The sequence below is a fragment of the Syngnathus typhle genome, linkage group LG1, assembly GCF_033458585.1.
Source record: "Syngnathus typhle isolate RoL2023-S1 ecotype Sweden linkage group LG1, RoL_Styp_1.0, whole genome shotgun sequence".
Taxonomy (NCBI): Eukaryota; Metazoa; Chordata; class Actinopteri; order Syngnathiformes; family Syngnathidae; genus Syngnathus; species Syngnathus typhle.
The window spans coordinates 5,637,658-5,657,429 of record NC_083738.1 but is presented as its reverse complement, the minus strand read 5'-3'; the positions used below and the strand labels follow the sequence as shown (position 1 = coordinate 5,657,429).

The 19,772-nt window shown below is 44.1% G+C and overlaps 1 protein-coding gene and 1 long non-coding RNA gene across 6 annotated transcripts in view; one reads left to right on the top strand and one right to left on the bottom strand.

The window, feature by feature from the left end:
• Window positions 1-8,999, bottom strand: part of csnk1a1 (casein kinase 1, alpha 1) — a 33,058-nt gene extending 24,059 nt beyond the window's left edge. For 2 of the 4 annotated variants that reach the window (XM_061289288.1, XM_061289310.1), the window contains exons 1-3: window positions 8,286-8,997; window positions 7,951-8,057; window positions 293-419 (exon numbers count right to left, since the gene is read on the bottom strand). In XM_061289288.1, the coding sequence (XP_061145272.1) occupies window positions 293-419; window positions 7,951-8,057; window positions 8,286-8,408 (357 nt within the window). In that variant the 5' untranslated portion in view covers window positions 8,409-8,997. Of the gene's footprint in view, window positions 1-292; window positions 420-7,950; window positions 8,058-8,285 lie in introns of all 4 variants that reach the window. The other 2 variants (XM_061289295.1, XM_061289301.1) reach the window with 2 other exon arrangements.
• Window positions 8,054-10,395, top strand: LOC133161092 (uncharacterized). 2 transcript variants are annotated; one of them, XR_009716002.1, is made up of 3 exons: window positions 8,054-8,257; window positions 9,993-10,214; window positions 10,341-10,395. It is a non-coding gene; the product is annotated as an uncharacterized LOC133161092 (long non-coding RNA). The 2 variants fall into 2 exon arrangements; XR_009716004.1 differs by having other exon boundaries at window positions 8,054-8,268.
• The last annotated feature ends 9,377 nt before the right edge of the window (window positions 10,396-19,772 follow it).

The following is a 19,772-nucleotide window of genomic DNA, read 5'->3' as shown; positions in this document are numbered from 1 at the left end:
CTCATGTACTCTCATATGCCTTCCAAAAAAAATCATTTCTTCTGAAGACTTCACACACATACACAACCATGCACAAAATATAGGGATATTCAGACAATACTTGCCGTGGAATTTTCCGTTTGGCTTCTTGTTAGAGAACAAGAAGTTGTGTAAAAAGTATTGAAACACTGAACCCCTGGAAATGTGTATTGAATTTTTTTAGGCCAAATTAAGTTGCCTTACAAAAGCACCTGAAAGCTGACTATCCCCAACTTCTGGTGAGTGGTGAATGAATTGTGCGAGCATTGCCTACCTGGTCTGCAAGCATAAGGACTGTTTTCATGGTGAAGCGTCGAGAGCAGAAGTTGAACAGGTCCTCAAGGCTGGGACCAAGCAAGTCCATGACTAGGACATTGTAGTCCTTCTCTTGCCCATACCATCTAAATGGGGGAAGGGGGGGGACATTGGGTTAAGTTTCTAGCATGTGCAATGGCTGAATCTGCTTTATCAGCTCAACTTTTGCCTATTTTACCACACCGCTGCTCTTCCGATACTAATGCTGACAACCTTCACAGTTTCCTCCCAACATGGGTATCATGAACACTGGTCCCAATTTTGTTGTATAGCTGCCGTACAATGACCGTAAAGTGGGGGTGTCCAAACTACGGCCCGCGGGCCAACTGCGGCCCGCGGGCCAGTTTGTATTGGCCCGCAGCAAATTCTGAAAACATAATTGAATATGGCCCGCACAAGAAGCTTGAGCTCAACTCTGTTGCACTTCTCAGTTTCCACACTAGATGGAGCCCGCCACACAAAGCGTTTGACGTCTCATTAGCCCCCCCCCGGAAGAGAAGCGAACGCGCAGTGTTTGACGTCCCATTAGCGCACCCCCCCCTTGTTTTTACTCGTCTGATTTGAAAACGAGTTGTCAGTTTGTTTTGTAGCTTTTACTGTATATAGTATGAGATGCTCAAACATTAATTTGGGTTTACAGTCATAATGGCCCTCAGAAAGAAGCTATGTCTACAATGTGGCCCGCGAAAAAAAAAGACTTTGACACCCCTGCAGTATATGAAGGCCCCTCTTCCCTGCTCTCTGTATCATCAACCAAAAGGAAAACACCATGCAAGGCATTTTATAGCAAATACAAAATACTGATACATTGATCTGACTAACATCATTAAAGGTTGAATTTATAATTTAACATAATCTAACAGTCTCACTCTTATCTTAACCTGGCACTTTTTGCAGGCCCCATGCCAAAAAGAAAAAATAAACATACATAATGAGGCACTTTTTGCCAGCCCCCATGCCAAAAAGGAAAATCAACAATACATAATGAGGCTACCAGGGCCGTGCACACACAAACGCACTCACTAACAACAGTTACCTCAACAATAGCACCACTATTAGCTTTAACATTCACAGCTAGAGATTGTATGTGATCGTTTCTTTTTTTTCCTCAGAAAAGGCAAATACTGTCAAATGAAAAAGGGGTAGTAAGTCATGAGGCATTTCAAATGTGAACACACTGCTCAAACAGATTTCACGTCGGTGCTGACAAGTGTTAATTGTTGATCTGTTTTCTCAACCATTTCTGCTGATAAAGGCTATGCAAAAAGGTACGTGGCATAATCATGTTTGAAGAACGTGTAGCGTATTACTGCTACGCAGGCGGAAAATGAACCTCTCATCTGTTATATTTATGACTAAATGTTATGGTAGGGCACGTGACAAGAGGCAAAACGTTCTTATTAAAAGATGTTTGCCAGTCCAACCTGTTGGTAGTAACAGGCAGGCATGCTAAACAAAATTAGCACTGCTGTTGCGGTAAATTATACAACTTCAAACAACATACAACAAGCAATCCAGGGTGTTGAAAATTAATCTTGTTGTATGATAACTAAAATGAAGACATGAGAAACAGCATGTGGACGTTCTGGTGAATGCTCTCTTCAGACGCTAACTGACGGCACCGTTTATGGCTCTCAACCATAGTAACACCTTAGCTTCTGGTGATCAATCCCTTTTCTTTTGGGTAGGTGTCAAATTGTTGGTTAGTAATGATTTTTGGGAGACCAAAAAAACCTTTGCCGCCCTTTCCCCAGACAAGCAGCAGAGAGACAAATATACCGTATTTTCCGGACAACAAGGCGCACCTTCAATGAATAGCCCATTTTAAAACTTTGTCCTTATGTAAGGCGCACCGGACTATAAAGGCGCACCATTAATGCATCATGTCAGATTTTTAATCCAAATCAAATCATTCTCCATTTTATCTTTTTTATTTCAACTTCAGACGCAACAAATTACTTTATAATGACAAAATAATGATCCATAGTCTTTTTGATTCATGATTCATAGTCTTCAGCGGGCCACTTATGATTGATTTCATGACACAATGCTTCGGGTCAGTTTAAATTTAGGAATTTGGTCCATATATAAGGCGCACCGGACTATAAGGCGCACTGTCGGCGTTTGAGAAAATTTTAGGTTTTTAGGTGCGCCTTATAGTCCGGAAAATACGGTACTTACACTACAATTCAATAGTTTGGGGTCATTTAAGAATGTCCTTATTTTTAAAATAAAATGTATACTTTTTTTCAACGAGGATGACATTAAACCAGTCAGAAATACACTCTACACATCGTTAATGTGGTAAATGACTATTCTCGCTGCAAACAGCTGTTTTTTAATGCAAAATCTATATATGTAGGTGTATAAAGGTCTATGGTCCCTTGTGATTGCTAATTGTGTTGGAAGGCTAATAGATTATTAAAATCCCTTGTGCAATTACCGTATTTTCCGCACTACTAGGCGCACCTAAAAACTTACATTTTACTAAAAAAAAACACAGTGCGCCTTATAATGCAGAGCGCCTTATATATATGGATCAATTGATTAATTTGTTTATCCATACTGGTTGTACACAGTGCTCTGCCAAAATGTTTCAGTACGTTTTAGTACGACTAGTAAATTACAAGGTCGCATCGCTTCCCAACATTACGGCAACTGTAGTCAGGGGGCGTCACCGGATAGCTGTTGTACTCGCGAGGCTATTTCTTTTTAAAATAGGCTGCTCCGTTAATGTTTCGAGTAAATTTACGGATTGATATGGAAGGGAAACATAGGTAAGCAGTACCAATGTGTTAGATCGAACTTTAGTCAGTTCTGATCATTTTAGAGGAGATCGTTTGAGAAACGCGATTGTTTACACTTTGCTGAGGCTCATGGGAATTTGCGGATGGCTAATGCTATAACGACAGCTGCTATACGCACCAGGCTATTTCATGTCAAAATAGGCTGCTCCGTTAATGTTTCGAGTAAATCTACGGATCGATATGGAAGGGAAACATAGGTATGTAGTACCAATGCGTTAGATCGAACTTCAGTCAGTTCCGATCATTTTATAGGAGATCGTTTGAGAAAGGCGATCGTTTACAGAGAGCTTGTTGGTTATTGGCTAGTGGATGCATACCGCAACCCTAGTCAACCTCAGTTTGTTGTAGTATAGCTTCTATTTTATGCGCCTTATAATCCGGTGGGCCTTATATATGGACAAAGTTTTAAAATGGGCCGTTCATTGAAGGTGCGCCTTATAATCCGGTGCGCCTAATAGTGCGGAAAATACGGTATGTTAGTTTTCATGGAAAACACTAAATTGTCTGGGTGACCCAAAACCTTTGAACGAAAGTGTATGCATAGATATAACCAGGTGGGACATCATGCACGAGAAAACAATGCTTAAAAGCTATGAAAAGAAAACTCGTGTCCCAAGTAGTATTTTGAAGCACTGAAAAAGTTTGAAATGTCACTTCCTAAGTCACTTTCTGTATTGACTTTGTACACTTTTTGTTGAGTTTGCCATTGTTGTTCTTTACATCACACTTAGGGATTTGTCATTCGACAAGATCTCACTTTGGGAAAACGACTATGGTATTTTTCACACCAATAGGCGCACTTAAAAGCGTTTAATTATCTCAAAAATCGAACAAGCATCTTTTAAAAAAGTGCGCCTCTTGTGTGGACCGAATTCCAAAATCCGTAAATGTTATGTGGCTGCCTCCACAGGGATGTAATATGTAGATTATAATATGTAAATCCAATGAGTCAATCAGAAGACATTACGTTTTACGTAAAATACATACACCAGGGCGGTAAACCAGAGAACTGTACGTAATACCTATAGTACGTACCTTCGGCACCATTAAGAAATATTATCGGTTTGTGCAAAGCAAACATCATTAGGCCCTCTGAAATGGTATCGACAAAGAGATGCTTACGAGGCACAATTCAAACTTTCGAGAAATCCATAATTCATTGCGAACTTGGCATGTTTAATGGCAAACTTGTCCAACTGTTTAATTTGGATTGAAGAAGAGAACTTAATGGATTTGCGTATGAATATCGATTAATAATAATGTGAGTACAGTAGACTACATGGTTGAATTTTAAAATTAAGTACAACCGAACTCACGTTCTTGCTCAAATTGACCTCCTAATTTTGCTTGGGAAGTGGAGAACCTGTATTGTACTCATTCTCAGCTGCTTTCAAACCTTTTTAAAGCCATTGACCTACTTGTCCGATAGACTTCTTTGATAGTTGTCAGTTTTACTTCAGGAGGATGAGATTGTTCTTGATTGATATACGAAGTTACTCAAACTCTTATCAGCCATGACTAGTTCTGATGAATAGCCGTTTCTCATTTTAAAAAGGGTGCTGGCTGTGAAAACCTCCACAGGAAGAAGAAATACAATTTTTATATGAAGAAGCAAGTAGGGAAACAGTCAAGAAAGCCAAGGTGGAAAGATAAGCCATGAGAGATTTAAAAGGTAATTCAGGCAGTGATATGAGTGGAGGAGGGGCAGCAAGACCAGCAGGGTAGACAGGCTTAGGCTAGACTTTGCTGAAACAAGGAAGTTCGTGCTACCAACAAAACACCTGCTCGAATATTGCTTCAATGACAGACACACATGCACGCAGGCATTAGCTAAACTAGCATTAGCATCTCACTTTGTTGCACCTCAGTTGGCCGTAGGATTCTAGAATGGGTGGCGATTGCTGTCTGGAATTGTATTTTTGACATCCAAGTTCGACTGCTGTAGTACTCAATCTTAATAATCAGTCTTATAATTCATGTATTTACGGTGTAGCAGAGCGTCGTGTGATGAGGTGGCACATCATCTTTAATATTACATGGGTGACACACAGTGTTCCAATATGGAAGGAAACTATTTGAAAACTGGTTAAATGGTTATGAACGGTAACGAACCCAAGTATTACTTGTAACACTTATTTTCCTTCTACACGTTTTAATTATACTTTTACCTTTTTGAACCCAAATGAAATGCCGTACAGATTTGGCCTGTGGTTTCTTTGTAATTGGAATACAAGGCTGCATGTAAACCTGGGAAAACCGGTGATCACTTTTGCGATTAATCTGTATTGGACTTTGCAAACAGTTGACTTTACTGGGGGAAAATTTCAAAATTTCCCTCAATTTTCTGACATTGGAGATAAAACGTTAATGAATCGTAATTTGCTTGTGTATATTTGCACTCTATTTGAAGCCTTGTCCTGTTCTTGAGAAATAAATGGATAGAAAATTAACATTTGTTTAAATGTGATAAATGAATTATTTGGAAAATATAAACTCAGATTAATCAATTATTTAAGAAAAATTGGTGGGTGAAATTGTCACACTGAAGTCACAAGACCATAGATGATTGATATTTGTAGCGTAAAACCCCTGATCAGAACATCCCTAATACATTCACGTGACGCCACGTGTCTACCGACATGTAGAAAACGCCTTTAAGTGCCTGGCACGCCTCCTTCTGCAGGTGTGCAAGGGAAAGATGACTTCAAGCTGAGCCACGCTCACTGCCGCCCCTTCGCTCCTTGTTTAAAAGCATGACATGCAAAGTGTCATACAGAACTGTGTGAAATATTTTGTTCCCAATTTGTAGAACCTGACAAGTTGGGAGCGGGCTACATGTACACGGATGCACAGACAAAGTAACGTTACTGGCTCATTAGCAATTAAATTAGCATACTTGCTTCACAGTAATGGCAAAAATGTATTGTCATATTGCCTACATAAACATTGAAGTAAAGTCAACGGCAATTTATTCTTGATAATTTTATGTTCTGTGCAGCACAACTACTCGAAACACAGTGTTCTGAAAAATGTTTTGTTTGTGGAATATAAATTTAAGTGGCAAAACTCTTAAAATTGCAGAAGGCAGTCTCAGGTCACACCCAAACACGGCTTACCAGTTTTATGAGGCTGAGCCGTGATTGGTTGTGACCTGAGACCTGGCAACTATGATGTCATTTTGTGCCGACAGCAAAATGGGCACCCCTTGAGATGGACTAAAAAAAAATTGGTTAACTTTGCTGCTTACCTCATATTCCACAAATGCAATATGAATACATTTTGGCATTGTGACAACACTAATAGCATAACTGCCTTATACTGTATGCTAGCATTTAGCTAGCGGACGTTTGTTTAATTGTCATGACTTTTGTATGGAACAACAGCTTGGAGTGACAAATAAACAACTTCATTTGAGAACATTGTGCCTAATTTAGAAGTGCTTAATCTTGAATACAGCTTGATAACACGTTAAATTCATTCGCCTCCTACACGGCAGTAACACTCTACAACTGACTTTGAATTGATCAATCAACTAACATCCACGAGCTAAACGCTATCATACAGTAAAAGCCAGACATGCTCATCAAAATAAGCACTATGACTCTTCAAATAACATCATGGGGCAGTGCAGGGTCTTGTATCCTTATTTTCTTGTATGACAATGAATACAGGAAACAACCTCGCGTCTGCATTTTTGTGAAGCTGTCCTCAAACTGCAAACTGACAGCGGTATTTGTGGCTAGCAACCATAGCAACAGCTTAGCTTGTGGTCATCGATTGCTTTTATTTCAGGTGGACGTCAAATCTTTGGTTTGTAATGATTTTCTCTAATCTTAAAGAAGCCCTCATCCTGCTGACTATTAACTCAGAATAATGACAAATGTACAAGGTGTGACCAATGGCAAATAACGCTCTATGTTTGCGAGGCTGTCCTTCCAATATGCCTGCCAGCAATGCATCGTGGGGAATGCAGAAATAGGCTGAACCCGTCTATAATCGATGAATTTAAAGTTTCAATTAAAGGACAAGCCACACAAACTCTTGTATGCGTTAGTCTCTTAATTACATTTAAAAGCATTGTACTTACTTGCTTACATTGGGCAGTGAAAAGTTCATTATCCAGTGTTGTCAATTTGGGAAAATTACATTTCTGTATATTTATCAAGAATTTGGGTCTTACATCCATGAATATTTATCAAACATTTGGCTCCGGCTCACTTAGGTTAACAACAGAAAATGGATGGCTATTGGAGTCTTAACAATTTTGAATGCCCTCAAGCCTGTGTGAATGTGACCGTTTGCGTCACTCTTGGGAACAATAAAATATGAAAACAAAGTATAATATGAGCTGTCATAATAAAATACTAAAATAATGATGCAATTAAAACACTGAACGATACGTTAAGGTTGTTTATTGTGTTCCGCCGCCATTTTCTAACCGAGGAGGGAGACATGTTGAGAGCGAGGACAACAAAAGAGGAGCGGCCATTTCCACACATAGCAGCCTTTCCTCGCCCCTAACAGCTGTTATGCTCGAGAAAACAACCCACTCTCCGGGCACACTTTAATGACACGGCCACTATTCTGACAACGAGAAACAATCGAACCGTAATTGCGCAGGGAAATAAAATGACGGTCATTTCCTGGCGATGATTGTGAAATCATCTTAAAGGCGCATTTTAGTAATGCAGACAGGCAGGCCTTGTACCTAACATTATGATCATTAAACTACACGACGCATGCTAAGCGACGACTGCTAACTAAAGTGTAGATTAACAAGGACGACACAAGGTGACAAGAAATTCCTTACCGTATGTGTGGAATCCCGACACCACCTTGTAGGATCTTGTACAGCTTACTTTCGTATAATAACTGTGGATGCCTGGCTTTCTGTGACTCCAATTTTACCGCTACCTCCTAAAAACGACACACGTATTAGGTGGCAGTTACAGTTTGAAATTTACAATTAAAGTTAACATTGAAGACAGATATTTCGCAACTGAAAAGTAATGCAAATGAGTTTGTTTGCGTGGCGAGGTTACCGCTGTGGCTAACTCAACAAATCTTGCTTAAAATCAATTGACGTTCTCATCCTTCATTGCTCGTTGACAAACAATGTACGTATTCCGTAAGTATGACTATTACCTCTCCATTTGTGACGTTGATGGCCAAATATATGTCGCCGAAAGACCCAGATCCAATTTTCCGCACAAGCTTGTATTTCCCACCGACAATAAATTCGGCTTTGGAGCCACTGCTGCTCGCCATAATATCCACCAAATGACGATCGGCACTCGGTTAACTTCGGGAAATTGTTTTTTGCGTTCTAACCAAATAGTCGGCGAAACATAAATGTAATCCTTATTCCCTTGGCGAACATGGACGAATGGTAGCTAAAATTCGGGAACCAGCTCTTGCGCAAATTACAAGAAAACCATAATGGTACCATCCACAAAAGATCTTCGTTAAAATACGAATTCTTTTAGGAAACACTGTATGACGCGGTAGTCACAACGTATAAATCGATGGAACTCTGAAAGATCGCACGGCCTTGTACGAGCAGCCAGTCACAGCTAACTCGAAAAAGCAGCTAGTAAAGACGAGCGGCTAAAAGCTAGCGATGTCGCAAGGACCGTCGCTAAAGACGAAAAAAAAAAACCGACCTCCACACACTGGGGCTTTAAAAAAAACTCAAATAGTCACGCTTCGGATGATAATGTTGTTCTATCCGAATATTTCAGTCCTTAATATCTAGCGGGCTAACTCAAGGGTCGCAACCGTTGGTCCACAGTGCAACCCACTCAATCCTCCATCTTGTCTTCTCTACCCTTTCGCTCTGGTTTCCGTTGGACAACATTTGCTTTGGTTTGATAGCCCGTGGCGCATTCAGGCGCTATCGGAAATAATGGCGTTCTCTCGCACGGTGGCTTCTATGGGATTTTATCTGAGTCAATCGAAATATTTAAAATTAACATGTTTGTTCATTGGAACTGATTAAAATATGTAATTGAACGAAAAAAAACGTTTTCGTAGATAGTGAAACGGGGTTCGATCTAAACCGGCATAGGTCAAAAAGCAAAATATGTTATTTCAAGCCTTGTCGTGTAATAAGTAAAACAGTCTACACTGACTACACTGCAAAAAGAAATCGTCAAATCAAATTTAAACCAAAACTTTAAAATAAGGTTCAGTTTACAAATAAAACGACGACGTAGACTTGTAATGTACAATAACCACTCTAATGGCGCCACCTTCTGGCACTTCTTATTTACTCTACAATCCCAAACAACTGTTCTCGACAGAAAAGCGCTACTAAAATACATGTGAAACTGGACAGAGCAGTCTGGGCAATTTCTGTAGGCCTCTTTTAAGTGTAGTAACTGGGATGTGTTTGTTGAGCCATGTGGAAAAAGATTTAGATGTAACAAGTTTTTAGTGGGTGAAAAGGGGTGAAAATAACCTGTACCTAGGTTATTAGTAATTAGTTATTAGTCTGTACCTAGATTATTAATAATTAGTTATTAGCAATTAAGCTATCAAATGTAATAACTATTGCAAATTATTGATACCAAAAACATGTAAATTTAATTGAATTACTTCTTAAATACCAAAAAATATCGTAATAGTTCATTGATTCTAGCATCATATAAGTCTCCCATGCAGTGTGTGCATGTCCATGGTTACGAATAGCACACAACAAACTAGTTTGTTTCTGAAAAGTCAAATTTAGTTTTACAATTTCAGTGTGAGATTATATGCATCAGCTTTATTGAACGTGCAACCTAATACTGTAGATGTATGAAATTTTGGCAATGTCTTACAGCGGTTTTGTCTTTTTCTCACATGTCCCAGCTGGTTCACAAAAAATACTGACGAACAGTGTTTTCGATTTCGTTAAACATTTGCACAAGGTTGTGTGCCTCCTCGCCTCTGAAATACAACCAATCAGGGACAGCGCCAAACTACTTATGCATTATAGGTGGGAAAACAAACAGTTGTTATCAATCAGACACTGCAACGACATAGAAGAAATGAAGTTTGTTGTGCTGCTCTGTTTTAACCTGCTACTTTCTGGTAAGATCATTTATGGCTGTCAACATAATGACTTTTATCCCCAAGTATCCCTCCCCCTGTAGTGGAATTTTAGACCATTTAAGAAAATGTACTGTATAGCAAGTACCGTGTTGTGTGTCTGTGTAGTCCAAACCCTGCAAGTGGTGGCTCTGTCTACAGAAAGCAATCCACGTGTTCAAGGTGGACTCATGGAGGTGAGGGAAAGGCGTTTTTCTTTCCAATAAGCTATTCTACACACCACAACATTGTAGACACTTGCAAAATCTAACAAAGTCCACGGCAAAAAAAATATTTAAAAAAGAGCGGCCTTTACTAAAACACACTACGCACAATAGGCTATGACCAAAACTGACAATGCCTGATTTTTTATTTTAAATCTTCATGTGAGAAGTATGTCAAAGATACACTATTCTAAGATTTGACTGCGAGAGTAAGCAAATCTTACTACATCTGTGTCGAGCCTGCCTGTGATAGGTATGAAGCAGGGTTTTGCACTAAGGAGATGGATCCAGTTTGCGGCAGTGATGGCCATACCTACTCCAATGAGTGTGTTCTCTGCCAGGAAAATAGGCATGTATTGGTCTTGCTTATGTACGCACGCACACACGCACACAGATACCATGTGCTGAAATGATATTTTGCCACCAACAGGACGAAGATGAAGAATGTGAAGGTGGCCAGCAAGGGATGGTGCAACTGAATGCGGTGCACATTAGTGTGTAATAGACTGATTCTATTACACAAATCATGCTTATTCAATAAAACTATGAACATTAACCCAGACCTTGGTCCATTTAAACATTCTGGGGTGTTATGCACCCCCACCACCAAACACAGTGGTTGACAATCGCATCCTGGATTAGATCATAATCCACAATTTTACAAACTATGCAGGATGGATTTAGGAGACTGCATAAATGCAAAATACAGAAATTGCAATTGGGGTTACGGCTGCTATATAGAAAGATGGTGTGACCACCATTACCTCAACCCGTTTGAGTACCTCAAGTGTAAAGGAAGCTTTTAGTGTACAGTAATATGTCGCTACATCGCGGTTAATTTATTTCCAAATTAAAAACCAATCAAAAATTCAAAATAAAACTTCTAAATTGACGAATTATGGCACGAAAGTTGCCCACATGCTAGGAGAAGGCAGGAGTGCCTACACAATTGCAGTACGTACACTTGTACCTTTTTATAAAAAAGATGTTATACCGTAATGCCCCGAATATAAGACAATGTTTTTTGCATTGAAATAAAACTTAAAAAGTAGGGGTCGTCTTACATTCGCGGTCTAGACATTATACCCATTCACTTGTGCGCAGTGGTAAATTAAAGGTTGCTGGCATCGACTGAGTATGTTGCTGTGATCATGTGCGTCTTTGGCACAAAGTGAGTATAAACATTTCATTGTTACTACTGTCCACTGTGGTGCCGTTTGTCTGATCGCGGTTTGCTTCGTGTGCACGCCGTTTGATTGACAGCTCCGGCGCGCTCCCTCAAGTTTGCCTCGCATCGTACGATTGATTGATTGATTGATTGAATATTTATTGATCCCCAGGGGTGGGGAAATTCAGGCCCCAGCAGTATTCATACCACAGAGTGGGTATACAAAAGACGCACAAATGGCATGAGCGCAACTCAACAGGCTCTCATAAGGCTGCCACACAACGGCGCCACAAAGAAAGCCAGAAAGTGCTCAAGATAAAAGCCATCAAAGCAAAACAAAGATAAAAGACAAAGGAAAAAAAGTAACTGTGGCCAACCAGCACCCCTCAATAATAACCCCAAAACACACTAAATAGCCTCCACAGGGTCCATAGACAGGTGTAGGGGCAGTCCAGTTCAACGGCGCCCAATGGACCATGGTCGTGAATCGGTGAAAAACATCACAAAGCAGGCAAACGTGTGAGCAGCGTCCTGGGCACCCAGTCGGGTGCACGTGCAGATGGTCACCACGGGGCTAGCATGGCGAAAGTCGTTGGTTCCGACGAGCACGAGGGAGCGGACTCCCCACATGGGTCGCGGCTGCAAGGCCAAGGCGAGGGACCCGGTCATCACTGCCCGGATAAGCAGGAAGCCGCCGTAGAGTTACGCCGGTCTCGACCGATGATCCCGGTCCCAGGAAGAAAAAAAAATAATACAAAATATCCGATCCGAAGAGATACCGAGGTGCGGTAGAAGGCACCAGCATCGCCGAATGGACAAAAAGACAGAAAGAAAAAGGAGAAAAGAAAGAAATAAAGAGGAAAAGAGAGAACACTGCTGGGAGGCAGCCACTTACGGCGCCATACCGAAAGAAAAAAAAAAAAAGAAAAAAGTAGCCATTACGCAGCGGCACGGCGACTAACGGTCGCCACCAAATGTATTTTGTTGTCTTGATGACTTATGTCGCACCTTCAATGATCGGCCCATTTTAAAACTTTGTCCATATATAAGGCGCACCGGCCTATAAGGCGCATAAAATAGAAGCTTTACTGCAACAAACTGAGGTTGACTAGGGTTGCGGTATGCACCCACTAGCCAATAACCAACGAGCCCTCTGTAAACAATCGCGTTTCTCAAACGATCTCCTATAAAATGATTGGAACTGACTAAAGTTCAATCTAACGCATTGGTACTACTTACCTACTATGTTTCCCTTCCATATCGATCCGTAGATTTACTCGAAACATGAACAGAGCAGCCTATTTTGACATGAAATAGCCTCGCGCGTATAGCAGCTATCGTTATAGCATTAGCCATCCGCAAAAACCCATGACCCTCAGCTCGCAATCTCCCATGAGCCTCAGCAAAGTGTAAACAATCGCGTCTCTCAAACGAGCTCCTATAAAATGATCAGAACTGACTAAAGTTCGATCTAACGCATTGGTACTACTTACCTATGTTTCCCTTCCATATCGATCCGTAGATTTACTCGAAACATGAAGACAGCAGCCTCTTTTGACATGAAATAGCCTCGCGGGTACAACAGCTATTCGGTGACGCCCCCTGACTACAGTTACCGTAATGCTGGGAAGCGATGCGACCTTGTAATTTACTAGTCGTACTAAAACGTACTAAAACATTTTGGCAGAGCACTGTGTACAACCAGTATGGATCAACAAATTCATCACTTGATCCATATATAAGGCGCACCGGACTATAAAATTTAGGTTTTTAGGTGCGCCTTTCAGGGCGGAAAATACGGTAACTATATTGTAGCGTTAACAAAGTTCAAGGAAAGACGTGGGTTTGGTAAACGGCTCTTTATTTAACAAAACAAACTTACAGGCGTGTGGCGGCGTGGACTTCCAGCCACGGAAGTGGAAGAGAGCTCCATAGAATAGGACCGGGCGTGCGTAAAAGCCATGACCGAGCCCCATACACCGGCCTTGGACATAAACACAAACTAAGAGCTGAGAACGGCCCTGACGGAAAATTCAGAGTTATTCAATAAACTATTACATAAATAACACGTTAATAAAACCATCTGCGTCACTCCAATTCATTAAATCCATCAATCGTCCTTTGTCAACAATGCGTGCGCGCCGCTGACGGCTCTTGCACTTCAAAATATTCCACAGGCCCATATAACGATATATAAATTATATATCAAATAACTATTATATAAGCAATAATGTTATCAAACATCTGTGCACTCTAAATCTTTAAATTCATCGATCAAATTCCTCGTCCTTTGTCAACATCGCCGCGCGTGCGCCCTGACGTCAGCCTCGTCGTTATTCCACAGATCTACTATATAACTATATTGTAGCATAGGTGCGCCTTTCAGGGCGGAAAATACGGTAACTATATTGTAGCGTTAACAAAGTTCAAGGAAAGACGTGGGTTTGGTAAACGGCTCTTTATTTATCAAAACAAACTTACAGGCGTGTGGCGGCGTGGACTTCCAGCCACGGAAGTGGAAGAGAGCTCCATAGAATAGGACTGGGCGTGCGTAAAAGCCATGACCGAGCCCCATCCACCGTCCTCGGACAGCCACCCGGCTGAGCGCCGGCCCTCGACTTCCATCCAAGGAGGTGAAAGACAGCTCGGTAGAATAGGATCAGGCGTGCGTAAGAGCATTGTCCGAGCCCCATCCACCGTCCTCGGACAGCCACCCGGCCGAGCGCCGGCCCCCGACTTCAATCCACGGAAGTGAAGGAGAGCTCCGTCGAGTCGCCGGCAGCGCGACGTCGCAGTCGCGCGTCAGCAGCGCGAAGTCGCGTCAGCAGCGCGGCGGTTGTTTACATAAAGGACAAAGATCGACTCGTCCAGGGACGGTGGATGGGGCTAGTGTTGTGTGATGTCATAAGTTGAGCGTTGACTTACGTGCTATATTTCTCTGTTGTCTGTTGCAGAACCACACGCGCGCACACACACACACACACACACACCCCACAAACTTCATAAAATAATCACACAAGAATCACATTCACACACCCAAAGATTCATGTTAGGGATGTTATGCTGGGTTGTGTGACGTCATGACGCGGGGGACGCAAGTTGAATACAGAGCGAGACTGGAACAACAGCTGTCGTCTTGGGTCTCATTCATATCAGGACATATATTCCGCACAAAGTGCGTAGTGAAAGGAAGAGTACACAGGCTACGGTTCGAAATAGTGAGAAGTGGGCAGAGACCTCTGTTGTCAGGCGAAACGAGTGAGCGGCTAGGCTTGGTGCACTTCACCATCCCAAAAGAACTTCTTATGGTGAGACACAGCAGCTCAGGGCCATTAACCAGACAGCATCTTGTACAGACGTACGCAGATGTTTTCAACGATCCAGTTGAGTCACTCCCAGGGGATGTTCATTTTGAGCTACCGTTTTTTTCCGTGTATAGTGCAGGCTTCCCCACGCAACGTCCCGGTGGCCTTCAGGGAGGCAGTCAAGGCCCAGTTAGATAGGTCATCATCATCATCGGCAGTCACTCGGAACGAGTATGACGGTCTTCTTTTCAGGGTCGTCTACTTGTGGGTCCGCAGGTGGGCGTAGAGGCCGATCCGGGATCCACATATTTTTGTGCAGTGTGGGCAGGGGAAAGTGGCGGTGGGTTGTGGTCGTGCTGGAGCCAGTTTTTGTCTTTCCTTTCGGAGTTGTCGTTTGGTTTCTGCGACACGGCGGAGTTCCTTTTCGTGATGTGCTGCACCTTCTTGCACCGCTGCCCTCCAGCAGTTCCTGTTCAAGGCGATGCGCTCCCAGTCCCGAGATGTTATTTGGAATTTCTTGAGATTGGTCTTGAGGTTGTCCTTAAAACGTTTCTTTTGCCCGCCCGGGGCTCGCGGACCTCTCTCCAGCTGGGAGTATAACATCTGTTTGGGGAGGCGGGTGTCAGCCATGCGGATGAGATGTCCTGTCCATCGGAGTTGGTGCTGCATTATTAAGGTGGTGATGCTCGGTATCCTGGCTTCCTCCAGGACGCTGATGTTTGTGCGTCTGTCCTCCCATTTGATCCGGAGTATTTTCCTCAAGGTTCTCTGGTGGTGTTGTTCAAGAGCTCTTAGGTGCCTGCTGTAGGTTGTCCATGACTCTGCCCCGTAAAGTAAGGTGGGGAGAACCACAGCTTTGTAAACCAGGAGCTTGGTGTCAACCCGGAGGTCTCGGTCTTCGAAGACTCTTTTCCGGAGTCTGGCATACGCTCCACTGGCACAGCTCAGGCGATGGTTGACCTCGGAGTCAATGTCCGCTTTGGAGGAGAGAAAACAGCCGAGGTAGGGGAAATGGTGAACATAATCAAGTGCAGTGTTGTCCACATTTATGATGGGCGGAGTAGATGGCTGGTTGGGTGGGGGTTGATGTAGCACCTGGGTCTTCTTGATGTTCACGGTCAGACCCAGGGCTCTGTATGCCTTAGCAAAGGAGTTCAGGATGCCCTGGAGGTCTTCTGCAGAGTGTGCTGCTATGACATTATCGTCTGCATACTGGAGCTCCACGACCGTGGTGGTTCTGATCTTGGTTTTGGCTTTGAACCTGTTAAGGTTGAAGAGCCTGCCATCAGTCCTGTACCATATTGGGATTCCGTGTGGTAGTTCTTTGTTGATGAGGTGGAGTATGGCGGCAATGAAGACAGAGAACAGGGTGGGTGCAATAATGCATCCCTGTTTGACCCCTGTCTCTACAGTGAAAGGCTCAGTCAAAGAGCTGTTATTGAGCACTGTGGCTGTCATTCCGTCATGTAATAAACGCAGTATTCTGACGTATTTGTCCGGGCAACCATACCTCAGAAGGATGCTCCATAGGGCCTGGCGATCCACCGTGTCAAAGGCTTTTGTAAGGTCTATGAAAGCCATGAACAAAGGCTGTTTATGCTCACGGCATTTCTCCTGGAGTTGGCGTGCTGTAAAAATCATGTCTGCAGTGCCTCTAGATGGGCGAAAACCGCACTGCGATTCTGGGAGAATTTCCTCAGACAGTGGCAGTAGGCGATTGGCAAGAACACGAGCAAGTACTTTGCCAACTGTTGAAAGGAGCGAGATGCCCCTATAGTTTCCGCAATCCGCTTTGTCCCCTTTCTTGAAAATGGTCACTATCAGAGCATCCCTGTGCTCCGAGGGGAGTACTTCTTTTTCCCAGACCTTCAGAAAGAGGGAATGGAGGTGGCGCTGGAGCTCTAGTCCACCTTCCTTTAGGACCTCAGCTGGGATCCCATCTGGCCCAGAGGCCTTGTTGTTCTTCAGGCTCCTGATGGCATCTTGGACCTCTACTAAAGTGGGAGGTTCACCCATGTCTTCCCTGATGGGACTCTGAGGGATGTGACTGAGGAAATCTGACTGAGTTGTGCTGTCACGGTTGAGGAGTTCCTGAAAGTGCTCTCTCCACCGGTTGTTTATGGACTCATTGTCCTTCAACAGCTCCTGCCCGTCTTTAGAGCGTAGGGGGTTTTGGCCGCGATGGCTTGGGCCGTAGACAGCCTTAGTAGCGCTGAAAAAGCCTCTGGTGTCACCAGAGTCTGCCAAACTCTGGATTTCCAGTGCCCTTTCTGTCCACCAGGAGTTTTTAATCTGTCTCACCCGGCTCTGGACGTCAGCCTTGGCTTTGGAGTGGGCCTGTCTCTTTGCTGTGCAGGTGATGTCATTTTGCCAGACACGAAAGGTTTCCCTTTTCTTGGAGATGAGCTGTTCTATCTCTGTGTCGTTCTCATCAAACCAGTCCTGATGCTTTCTGGCCTTGTACCCGAGAGTGGCACGGCAGGTGTCGAGGATGGAAGACTTGAGCAGGCTCCAGTATTTTTCGATGTCCTCAGGGTATTCCTGAATGAGGCTTTCTCCAAGAGAGGCCTGAAACAGCTGCAGGGTGGCAGTGTTGTTCAGGGCCTCGAGGTTTAGTCTCTGCCGGCTCAGCTTCTTTTGGAGTCTCCTCTTCCTCTTGAGTCTGATGGACATCGTGGATCGTATCAGGCGGTGATCTGTCCAGCAGGCCTCTGAATCCATCATGGCTTTTGTGATGGTCACGTCGCGCTGATCCCTGGCTCTGACAATGACATAGTCAATAAGATGCCATTGTTTAGAGCGAGGGTGTCTCCATGAACCCTTGAGTTTGTTCTTCTGGCGAAAGATGGTATTTGTGATGGTAAGGTCATATTGAGCACATTTGCTAAGAAGCAAAACCCCGTTGGAGTTGATGTTTCCAATGCCTTCCTTTCCAATGGTGCCCTTCCAGAGGTGGTGGTCCCGGCCCACTCTGGCATTGAAATCTCCCAGTATAATAATCTTGTCCTCTTTGGGGATTTTTGACAATACATCATCCAGACAGGCATAGAAGGCCTCTTTTTTGTCCTCATCGGAAGCAAGGGTAGGTGCATAAGCACTAAGAACTGTTGCCGTCTGGTTGTTGACCAGCACCAGACGGAGGGTCATCAGGCGCTCACTGATTCCCACAGGGAGTTCAGAGAGCTGACTGATCAGTTGGTTCTTGATGGCAAAACCAACCCCATGGATCCTAGGCTCATCTGTGGCCTTTCCTTTCCAAAAGAAAGTGTATCCACCCTTTTCCTCCTTCAGATGACCTTCCTCTGCCCGCCGGGTTTCTGAAAGAGCAGCTATGTCAATCCGGCATCTTCTCAGTTCCCTGGCAATGATGGCGGTTCTCCTCTCCGGCCTATCACTGGTTACACTGTCCATTAGTGTGCGCACATTCCATGCTCCAAAATTCATGTTTTTGTGGTTTCGACCGCATATTGGTGATCCCTCTGAACGCGGTAATCCAGTCGGGAGGTTTGAGGCAGGCTATGTTTAGGGCACCTTTTCTAGCCCCTTCCCCATCAGGGGTGAGCAGAGTGGATCCTAAAAAGGGCTGCTCAGTCGTGGATGCAGCTACCGAAGAGCTCTATCTGCCTCGGTCCAGGAGCCCAACGATCATCTAACATCCACCGCCTGATGTGCCAGCTTGTGACTAGGGGCTTCCAGACTTCACAATCCTGCCCCCGTTGCCACTTACTGGTCGCCACAGGACTTTAATCCGGGATGTAAGGTGGATTCCCTGAAAAAGACGCCTGTGCGTGACTTTGTTTAAAGTGGGGAGACTGGTGCACAGACAGTCACCACACTGTCCTTGACAGATCGGGGTCAGAGTCCAGTGGCAAGGAGACCAAGACGACTGGTGACCCTTTTCTGCTGCAGCCTTCATCCGCCTTCCCAGCCGTTGTGACGCCACCCCTCAGGTCAGCCATCATCCTCCGCCTGGTCCACCGTTGAGGTCTTCACTATTTACCCATAGCTGGAGCTGTTTACCCACAGCCGGGACAGTGGTTGATGGGCAGTAGGGCGTGTCCACACACCGGTGGGCCTACATGCCACATCTCTGGGGCCCACTGCTGCTCCGAGATCCTGCACAACTTAGCCTGGGACCGCAAGGTGCCAGTTACCGTGTGTGGCCACGAGGAGGCGTGTGCAAGTCTTGGCAATGGAGAGGCTGTGTACCGGCTGAGGAGACTTACACACTCGGCTCCTCTTTTCACCCCCGGAAACAGAGGGCTAGCCGGTGGCGGTAGCTGAAAGCAGAAAAGTGGCAAGCAGAGGCAGCATGCAGCATGCACAAACTACAGGCACTACTACTCCAACACTACTGCACTGACGCATCACACGCCCTGTGCGCTGATGGAACACACACACAGTTAGATAGGTATGAGGCAGATGACCACCTAACGTCAGTGTCTGAGCCTACTGAGTGGATTAGCAACATGGTGATTGTCAGGCAGGCAGAAAAGTTGAGAATTTGCATAGATCCCAAGTCATTAAATCAGGCTCTAAAGAGGTCCCACTACATTATGCCAACACTTGAAGATGTGTTGCACAAGCTGCCCAGGGCCCGCATCTTTACATTAGTAGTGCAAGAGATTGGACAGTACAGCCAAGTGCGTAGCGATAGAGACTTTATTGCGGGTGGGGGGTAAGGTGGGAGTAGCTGGAGCTGGCGCTGGATCGGCGATCAGGCTGGGAAGAACGAGCTGTTCTGCGGTATCTTCGATTCTTCATGGACGCCAGTTTGTCGTGGACCGGAGAGTGAAGCAATATCACGCGACAGACGGACACTCGGGTCTGCGCTGGCGGCGTTGATATAGCGCTGTCCCTGAGC